The 10715-nt window shown below is 45.0% G+C and overlaps 1 protein-coding gene across 1 annotated transcript; it reads left to right on the forward strand.

The window, feature by feature from the left end:
• Window positions 1-131: 131 nt before the first annotated feature.
• LOC111589244 (proline-rich receptor-like protein kinase PERK4) lies at window positions 132-1422 on the forward strand. The gene is made up of 2 exons (XM_023301715.2): window positions 132-923; window positions 1039-1422. Exons 1-2 carry the CDS (start codon window positions 759-761, stop codon window positions 1162-1164), a joined length of 291 nt encoding a protein of 96 aa, XP_023157483.1. The 5' UTR covers window positions 132-758; the 3' UTR covers window positions 1165-1422.
• The last annotated feature ends 9293 nt before the right edge of the window (window positions 1423-10715 follow it).

Here is a 10715-nt window from a genome sequence, read left to right on the forward strand (position 1 = left end):
GGCGGCTTCAGACGAAAGCTGACATGACGCGTTACCGCTATATTGACCCTTTGTCCTTTCAACCCACTCTCTAACGAGAAAACAAATCGATTAGTTTTAAGGACATGTACACGGCAGTACATGGATTGAATAGGACTAAAGTGAATTAAATCTTTTTTATTTCTTTACTAAGGCGTGCACACATCGCGTTCTGCCATCGCTCCCCGCCCCGCAGCCAGCCGCCCCGCAGCCAGCCGTCCCGCCCCGCAATCCCCGCCCCGCCCCGCAATCCCCGCCCGCAATCCGCTGGTAGGTGCTCGCCGATGGAAGGTTATCAGGTCCGCTGCCGCTGGAAGGTGCCCGCCCCGCAGCAGAGAATGGAAGGTCCTCACGCCCGCACGCTCGCTGGAAGGTCCTTGATTGAGCTGATAATGGAAGGTCACCATACACGGATGGAGGACGCGGATGGAAGGTCCGTGGCCAAATCCGATTTGCCCCCTCGCCCGCGAGATGCCGCCGCCCACCGTGCCCGCGATTCCGCCCCAATCACCTCTGGTTCTCAAGTATGGGGAGGAAGGGAAGGTGGTGGAGCGAGTGAACCTCGCCACTCGGCAGCTGCGCCTACTGCCGAAGCCCGTTGTCCGGATCTGCGGTCTCCTCGCGCTCGACGTCTCCCGCGACCAGCTAAAGGTTAGATACTCGTCTCCCCCGACCTAGGGCAGGGGCTGTAGGCGATAGTCGAGCGCGCCGGAGCAGGCAGCAGGCCAACAACCCAGCAGATGGGGGAAGCATCAAGGAGGGTCGTGCACCGTCGTCGACGACCCGCTTCTTCCCCGATGCGGAGGCTGCGGGGCAACTACGACCCCGTGGAGATGGCGCGCATGGCCGCCAGCGCTGCGGCAGCCGTGCGCCACTCGGCCAAGAAGCGCCCCAAAATGAGCCAGGTAGGTATTCGACGGCAGATGCTCACGCCTTGTTTCCTTTCCACCGCACCATCGGTGGGTGCTGCAGCCCCGAAGCGACGGCTGGCAATGAATGGCGATGGCGTTTTGGGTGCAGATCGTGAGGGCACTCGAGGGGGACATCTCGCTGGAGGACCTCAACGACAACGAGGGGGTGCGGCCTGGGCAGAGCATGGCGTTCGTCCATGTGCTGCTTAGTAGGTTCTACTGTTTCCTACAATAAAAATCACTTCCCTATTACTTGAGATATTTTAGAGTATTTGTGTGTTTGTCAAATCTGTTATGATGGTCAGTGTTGGCCTCCTTATATTAGGCGGGCCTGCTGTAGGAGACATAAGGTCAAGATGTTTGAGATAGTCTGATGAAAGTATGATAATTCTTTCAGTTTAAAATTTGCTGGGACATCATTTGCTGATTTGCCTATTGATCCTTCAAAGGCAAAGCTAGAATGGCAGCAATGTGTTCCTTTTTTGCAGATCAATTATGTTTATTGTTTTCAGTTTCTGAACCATTGTCCAATTAATGTCTTCTTTTATGAATAACCAATGGCAATTTTGGTTTTTGGATTTCATAGGTACCAGACTATAGAAGGATACCACCCTTTATGAGAGAGCGTCTCTCGTCCATACAAGGAAACAATTCGTGCCTTTTTGGTCTACTTTCATAGTGAGATTTGTCTCTCATGCGATGTCTTCTCCTTTCTCCTTGTCTGAAATAGATCATATATTATTCTATTTTTCTTGGCAGCCTGTAAATGCTTGTGTTTGTTTGGGTTTCTTCACGTGCAAGGTTTTCCTTTGTTATTCCAAGTTGTGTATCGATGTCGCTATAGGCCACAGCCGCCTCCAGCGCACAAAGAGACCACGTCTCCTCCCCTCCCTTAGGTGCGACTTCTATTTTGAAATCCTTTTGTTATCCCCCACAACTCTTTGTTCTCCTTTATGTCACAATCTCATAAAGTCATTATAATTGTCTTATATATTTGTTACAGCCGCCAATTTTGATTATTTGATGCTTTTGATGGTACACTTCAAATATTCATGCTTGTTACTATCACGTTGAGTCCAGCATAACTGGTGTTGGGGCTATTTCCCTGCATTATTGTTGTTAGCATCTGTAGCATTGCTAGATTACATTGTAGAGAGTCTTTGCTCTGTAGAGATATTTATCACAGTTATGTTCTTTAGCACACATACATAGTTCTATAATCTAAAATAGAGTAAGCTCAATGCAGTTCTGTGACAGCAACAAGACCTAGGCATGGCGGTGAGGTATTGTTTTTAGATTTAGAGACCTCCATGAAGTAAAACTAGAGAAAGGAAGCATCCTATCGGACGATGTACCAGTCACAAATATACAGGTTCATTTAAAACCATATTGTATATTGAACGGAATAATATATCATTAAATTGTTATTCTGATAAAAGATCATTAGATATATTGTACTAATATTTTATCGAATATTTTGTATGCACTGACATTTTGTCGAATTAGACGTCTTGTGCACTAACATTTTGCTGCATCTGACATCTTGTGCACCAATATTTTATCGAATATTTTATAGCATGTTGCAACACACGGGCACCTAATTATGAGTTATATTTGCATCACACATATTTGTTCTTTTAATATTTGTTTCTGCTGAAAATGAGCACATTATGTCTGGAACATGTCTGAAAATGATTCTATTCGGCACTGCCCCTTTCAGCCTTACCCCCACCCAATCCCTCAACCTCTCCTACAACACCTTCTCCGGCCCGCTCCCCGACGACATTGCGCGCCTCGCTTTCACAGCGGCGAGACAGGGAAGATGGACATTAATTTTACCTTAATGTTTTTAATACACGATTTAGACTTTTCATGAATATAATCTTCATTTTCCTTGCAGACAGCAAGTGTGGAGTAATCTATAGTTTATTTTCTGGTATACTGGTTCCATTGAAGAAAGATCCCCGTGCTCCATTTCACCATATCCAGATGCCATCTTCCAAACATGGTCCAATAAACTCCCTGGATCAGAATACAATGTATGTTCCAAGACAATTCAATTATTTTGCTAATAAAATAGAGTACTTGACCTTGATCAGAATGCTGTAAATAAACAGCTACCTAGAATGTGCTTATTGAACAGCTACCTGCATTTTCTTTAATTAGATTAGATGACATCATATATGTATCTCATTAATTGTGATATTCAACTGACAAGCTTGTATTTTCTGCACCTATGTTAGCAAAATCAATAGACTTTGATTATTCATGATTCGGTATGATGAAATGAACTGTTCGACTAAACTTTGTAGATTACTGATGAAGGTGGAAGAGATTTTGACACATCCGTAGAAATGAAGTTCTACTAATTTCGCTTACATACATAGGCATATGACTTGTGCTTGTTTTCTACTTGAACTTAGGTAGTAGTCGTGGTCCGTTCTCGATAATACTGCTTGCTTTTTTTACACAGCCGATGTTAATGACACAGGTTGTATGGTCCTTGATGAACAAACAATACCTGGGGTCATAGATTGTCTGCATGCATGCTAGATGAGAAAAAAATAGCCAGCCGGGGGTGTTTGGATTCACAGCAGATGGTTGAGAAGCGCAATGCGCAAAAACTGACATAAAGCAAGCAGATGTTTGGATTCACACCCTGATCAGGTTAGCATTTGGTCCAGTGTTATTTTCTTGTGCATAATCTATTATGTTGTGCAACTGTGAGTTAATTCTTAACTGTGTCTGTCCAGGCCTGATGGAAAGAAGAAGGCTTACGTGAAGCTTCTCCTGTAAGCATGCTTCAGATCTCCCCTCCCTCCCTTCTATGTCTCTTTCACCAGCTGGATCCAACCGTCCATTCCTCACTCCCCTGACCCCTCACCCTCTGAGAGCACCTAGAGGGGGGGTGAATAGGTGATCCTGTAAAACTTCAAAACTTAAGCCACAAAAACTTGTTAAATGTTAGCACAAGTATGGCCAAGTGGCTAGAGAGAATTCAAAACACGATAACCACAAGAAAGCAATCACAGAGTTGACACGGTGGTTATCCCGTGGTTCGGCCAAGTACAAAACTTGCCTACTCCACGTTGTGGCGTCCCAACGGACGAGAGTTGCACTCAACTCCTCTCAAGTGATCCAATGATCAACTTGAATACCACGGTGTTTTTCTTTCCTTTGATCTTTTCCCGTTTGCGAGGAATCTCCACAACTTGGAGTCTCTCGCCCTTACAATTGAGTTCACAAAGAAATACGGAGTAAGGTGGGAATGACCAACGCACACAAGACTCGAAAATCAGAGCAACAACACGCACACAAGTCGCAACAAGAGCTCGCAACGCAACACAAAGAGTTCACAACTCCACAAGAGCTCTATATGCTATCACAATGAAACGAATGCGTGAGATTGATGTCTTGGTGCTTAGAAGAGTTGTAGGAATGCTTGGTGTACTCCTCCATGCGCCAAGGGGTCCCTTTTATAGCCCCAAGGCAGCTAGGAGCGCATCCGACCGTTGCTGTCTGAGTCAGATCTGCGCACAGTTGGCGCACCGGACATGTCCGGTGCACACCGGACAGTCCGGTGTACCTTTCCGACCGTTGGCTCGGCCACGTGTCGCGCGCCGATCGCGCGGCCGACCGTTGGCCCGGCCGACCGTTGGCTCACCGGACAGTCCGGTGCACACCGGACAGTCCGGTGAATTTTAGCCGAAGTCGCCGGAGAAAAAACCCGAGAGCAGCTGGTTTGCTCTGTGCTTGTCTGGCGCACCGGACACTGTCCGGTGCACACCGGACAGTCCGGTGCCCCAGTCCGAAGCAACCTTTGGCTGTACACAGCCACTCTCCACTTCTTTTCTTTTCTTCTTTCTCCTGTTTCTAACACTTAGACAAGATGTTAGTACACAAAACTAATGTACTAAGGCTTAGAAACATACCTTTACTTGTGATTTGCACTTTGTTCATCCATGGGCATATTTTCACATTTAAGCACTTGTGTTTGCACTCAATCACCAAAATACTTAGAAATGGCCCAAGGGCACATTTCCCTTTCAATCTCCCCCTTTTTGGTGATTTATGCCAACACAACATAAAGCAACTAGAACAAGTGCAAAATCACTTCAAATAAAAATTGACTTTGAGTTTTATTCAATTTTGGCATATATGGATCATCCTTTGCCACCACTTGGTTTGTTTTTGCAAATCAAACTCAAATCTCTATCTCTAAGTCAAACACACATGTTGAAGCATAAAGAGAGTCATTCCAAAGAAATTTGACCACGGATTTCAAAAACTCCCCCTTTTTTCCATAATCAACATTTCTCCCCACAAGAAGTCAACTTTTGACAATAGAGACAATAAGAGACAATAAAAGCTTTTGACAAAACAAAAACTCACAAAAACTCTATTCTACTATTTTCAAAATCTCTCAAGTGGTAGCTGATCCATTTATTACTTTGGCCTTTATTTTCTCCCCCTTTGGCATCAAGCACCAAAACGGGATTAATCTTGGCCTTTTAACCCCATTGCCTCACCAAAATCGTCAATGGAGAGTACAAAGGCAATAAGATCATAGAGATGAACTTGGAATAAGTTACCCTCCCATCGGAGTGCAGTGGAAGTCTTGCATGGTCCAAGTTCACCTTTCCCTTTCAATTCACCTTCGAGACTAAATCAAGCAAACTCAAGCAAATGGTTAGTCTCAAAGGGTCAAGTTGTAACACATCTCCCCCTAAACATGTGCATCACTTTGCAACGGACTTGTGAGGTCCAGGGAGTGTTTGTACAACTTGAGCACCATAGTAAGCAACAAAATGCAAAAAGGAACATGATCAAAAGCATAAGTACATGTATGCTACAATTCAATCCAGGTTCCGCGAATCTAAGACATTTAGCTCACTACGCAGCCTGCAAAAGGTCTTCTCATCTAGAGGCTTGGTAAAGATATCGGCTAGCTGGTTCTCGGTGCTAACATGAAACACTTCGATATCTCCCTTTTGCTGGTGGTCTCTCAAAAAGTGATGCCGGATGTCTATGTGCTTTGTGCGGCTGTGCTCAACAGGATTCTCCGCCATGCGGATAGCACTCTCATTGTCACATAGGAGTGGGACTTTGCTCAGATTGTAGCCAAAGTCCCGGAGGGTTTGCCTCATCCAAAGTAGTTGCGCGCAACACTGACCTGCGGCAACGTACTCGGCCTCAGCGGTGGATAGGGCAACGGATGTTTGTTTCTTAGAGTTCCATGACACCAGGGACCTTCCTAAGAATTGGCACGTCCCCGATGTACTCTTCCTATCGACCTTACATCCAGCATAGTCGGAGTCTGAGTATCCAACTAAGTCAAAAGTAGACCCCTTTGGATACCAGAGCCCGAAGCAAGGCGTAGCAACTAAATATCTAAGAATTCGCTTCACCGCCACTAAGTGACATTCCTTAGGATCAGATTGAAATCTAGCACACATGCACACGCTAAGCATAATATCCGGTCTACTAGCACATAAGTAAAGCAAAGAACCTATCATTGACCGGTATGCTTTTTGATCAACGGACTTACCTCCTTTGTTGAGGTCGGTGTGTCCGTCGGTCCCCATCGGAGTCTTTGCGGGCTTGGCGTCCTTCATCCCAAACCGCTTTAGCAGATCTTGCGTGTACTTCGTTTGGGAGATGAAGGTGCCGTCCTTGAGTTGCTTCACTTGGAACCCAAGGAAGTAGTTCAACTCGCCCATCATCGACATCTCGAATTTCTGCGTCATCACCCTGCTAAACTCTTCACACGACTTTTGGTTAGTAGAACCAAATATTATGTCATCGACATAGATTTGGCACACAAATAAATCACCATCACATGTCTTTGTAAAAAGAGTTGGATCGGCCTTCCCAATCTTGAAAGCATTAGCAAGTAAAAAGTCTCTAAGGCATTCATACCATGCTCTTGGAGCTTGCTTAAGTCCATAGAGCGCCTTAGAGAGCTTACACACATGGTCGGGGTACCGTTCATCCTCGAAGCCAGGGGGTTGCTCTACGTATACCTCCTCCTTGATCGGCCCGTTGAGGAAAGCGCTCTTCACATCCATTTGGTACAACCTGAAAGAGTGGTGAGCGGCATATGCTAGCAAGATTCGAATTGACTCTAGCCTAGCCACAGGAGCAAAAGTCTCCTCGAAATCCAAACCTGCGACTTGGGCATAACCTTTTGCCACAAGTCGAGCCTTGTTTCTCGTCACCACCCCGTGCTCGTCTTGTTTGTTGCGGAACACCCACTTGGTTCCCACAACATTTTGCTTCGGACGAGGCACCAGTGTCCAAACTTCATTCCTCTTGAAGTTGTTGAGCTCCTCTTGCATGGCCAACACCCAGTCCGGATCTAGCAAGGCCTCCTCTACCCTGAAAGGCTCAATAGAAGAGACAAAGGAGTAATGCTCACAAAAATTAACTAATCGAGATCGAGTAGTTACTCCCTTGCTAATGTCACCAAGAATTTGATCGACGGGATGATCCCTTTGAATCATCGCTCGAACTTGGGTTGGAGGTGCCAGTTGTGCTTCTTCCTCCATCACTTGATCATCTTGTGCTCCCCCTTGATCAAGCGCCTCCACTTGAGGTACCTGTTCGTCATCTTCGGTTGGGGGATGCACCATAGTTGAGGAAGAAGGTTGATCTCGTTCATCTTGTTCCTGTGGCCGTACTTCTCCAATCGCCATGGTCCGTATAGCGGCCGTCGGAACATCTTCTTCATCTACATCATCACAATCAACAACTTGCTCTCTTGGAGAGCCATTAGTCTCATCAAATACAACGTCGCTAGAGACTTCAACCAAACCCGATGATTTGTTGAAGACTCTATACGCCTTTGTATTTGAGTCATAACCTAATAAAAACCCTTCTACAGCTTTGGGAGCAAACTTAGAATTTCTACCCTTCTTCACTAGAATGTAGCATTTACTTCCAAATACACGAAAGTACGATACATTGGGTTTGTTACCGGTTAGTAGCTCATACGACGTCTTCTTGAGGAGGCGATGAAGGTAGACCCTGTTGATGGCGTGGCAAGCCGTGTTCACGGCTTCTGTCCAAAAGCACTCGGGGGTCTTGAACTCTCCTAGCATCGTCCTCGCCGTGTCGATGAGCGTCCTGTTCTTCCTCTCTACCACACCATTTTGCTGTGGTGTGTAGGGAGCGGAGAACTCGTGCTTGATCCCTTCTTCTTCAAGGAACTCCTCCACTTGAAGGTTCTTGAACTCGGACCCGTTGTCGCTCCTTATCTTTTTCACTTTGAGCTCAAACTCATTTTGAGCCCTCCTGAGGAAGCGCTTGAGGGTCCCTTGGGTTTCAGACTTATCCTGCAAAAAGAACACCCAAGTGAAGCGGGAAAAGTCATCAACAATAACTAGACCATACTTACTTCCCCCTATGCTTAGATAGGCGACGGGTCCGAAGAGATCCATATGCAGCAGCTCCAGGGGTCTTGAAGTGGTCATCACATTCTTGCTGTGATGCGCTCCTCCCACCTGTTTCCCTGCTTGACAAGCTGCACAAGGTCTATCTTTTTCGAAATGAACATTGGTTAGACCTATCACATGTTCTCCCTTTAGAAGCTTGTGGAGGTTCTTCATCCCCACATGTGCTAAGCGGCGATGCCACAGCCAGCCCATGCAAGTCTTAGCCATTAAGCATGCATCTAGACCGGCCTCTTCTTTTGCAAAATCAACTAAATAAAGTTTGTCGTCTAATACTCCCTTAAAAGCTAGTGAACCATCACTTCTTCTAAAGACAGACACATCTACATTTGTAAACAGACAGTTATATCCCATATTGCATAATTGACTCACAGATAGCAGATTATATCCAAGAGACTCAACTAAAAACACATTAGATATGGAGTGCTCATTAGAAATTGCAATTTTACCTAAACCTTTTACCTTGCCTTGATTCCCATCACCGAATATAATTGAATCTTGGGAATCTTTATTCTTGACGTAGGAGGTGAACATCTTCTTCTCCCCCGTCATATGGTTTGTGCATCCGCTGTCGATAATCCAGCTTGAACCCCCGGATGCATAAACCTGCAAGGCAAATTTAGGCTTGGGACTTAGGTACCCAACTCTTGTTGGGTCCTACAAGGTTAGTCACGATTTCCTTAGGGACCCAAATGCAAGTTTTATCACCTTTGCATTTTGCCCCTAACTTCCTAGCAATTACTTTTCTATCCTTTCTACAAATTGCAAATGAAGTATTCAAAGCACAATAAATTGTAGAAGGTTCATTTGCTATTTTCCTAGGAGCATGAATAACATTCCTTCTAGGCACATGATGAATAGCATTTCTTTTAGGAACAACATTTCTCCTAGTAACATTTCTATCATACACATAAGAGGAACTAGGAGCAAACATGGCATGAGAATCATAAACATAAAAAGCATCATGACTTACATTTCTAGTTTGTCTTCTATCATGATACAAAAATGCATGGTTCCTTTTAGCACTAGTAGCCATAGGGGCCTTCCCTTTCTCCTTGGCGGGAATGGGATCCTTATGGCTTGTTAAGTTCTTGGCTTCTCTCTTGAAGCCAAGTCCATCCTTAATTGAGGGGTGTCTACCAACCGTGTAGGCATCCCTAGCAAATTTTAGTTTTTCAAAATCACTTTTGCTAGTCTTAAGTTGAGCATTAAGACTAGCCACTTCATCACTCAATTTTGAAATATAAACTAAGTGTTCACTACAAGCATTAATATCAACATCCTTACACCTAGTGCAAATTTCAACATGTTTAACACAAGAGTTGGATTTATTTGCTTCTACTAGTTTGGCATTTAAATCATCGTTTATGCTCTTTAAGTTAGAAATGGAATCATGGCATGTTGACACTTCACAAGCAAGCATTTCATTCCTCTTAATTTCTAATGCAAGAGATTTTTGAGCCTCTACAAACTTATCATGTTCTTCATACAACAAATCCTCTTGCTTTTCTAAAAGTATATTCTTTTCATTCAAGGCATCAATTAATTCATTAATTTTGTCTATCTTAGATCTATCTAAGCCCTTGAACAAACATGAATAATCTACTTCATCCTCATCACTAGATTCGTCCTCACTTGAAGAAGCATAGGTAGAGTTGCGAGTACATACTTTCTTTTCCTTAGCCATGAGACACGTGTGACGCTCGTTGGGGAAGAGGGCCGATTTGTTGAAGGCGGTGGCGGCGAGTCCCTCATTGTCGGAGTCGGAGGAGGAGCAATCCGAATCCCACTCCTTGCCTAGATGCGCCTCGCCCTTGGCTTTCTTGTAGTGCTTCTTCTTCTCCCTTTTGTTCCCCTTTTCCTGGTCACTTTCATTATCAGGACAGTTAGCAATAAAATGACCAAGCTTACCGCATTTGAAGCATGATCGCTTCCCCTTGTTCTTAGTCTTGCTCGGCTGTCCATTGCGACCCTTTAGCACCGTCTTGAATCTCTTGATGATGAGGGCCATTTCTTCATCATTAAGACCGGCTGCCTCAATTTGCGCCACCTTGCTGGGTAGTGCCTCCTTGCTCCTTGTGGCTTTGAGAGCAAAAGGTTGCGGCTCGTTGATCGGTCCATTCAAGGCGTCGTCCACATACCTTGCCTCCTTGATCATCATTCGCCCGCTGACGAATTTTCCTAGGACTTCTTCGGGCGACATTTTGGTGTACCTGGGATTCTCACGAATATTATTCACCAAATGAGGATCAAGAACGGTAAAGGACCTGAGCATTAGTCGGACGACGTCGTGGTCCGTCCATCGCGTGCTTCCGTAGCTCCTTATTTTGTTGAT

This window comes from Zea mays, chromosome 2, assembly GCF_902167145.1.
Source record: "Zea mays cultivar B73 chromosome 2, Zm-B73-REFERENCE-NAM-5.0, whole genome shotgun sequence".
Classification (NCBI taxonomy): Eukaryota; Viridiplantae; Streptophyta; class Magnoliopsida; order Poales; family Poaceae; genus Zea; species Zea mays.

Coding starts and splice junctions, on each gene's coding strand:
- LOC111589244 (XM_023301715.2), top strand. CDS start 759: ATGGGGGAAGCATCAAGGAGGGTCGTGCACCGTCGTCGACGACCCGCT. Junction 924..1,038: donor AGCGCCCCAAAATGAGCCAG/GTAGGTATTCGA, acceptor TTTTGGGTGCAG/ATCGTGAGGGCACTCGAGGG.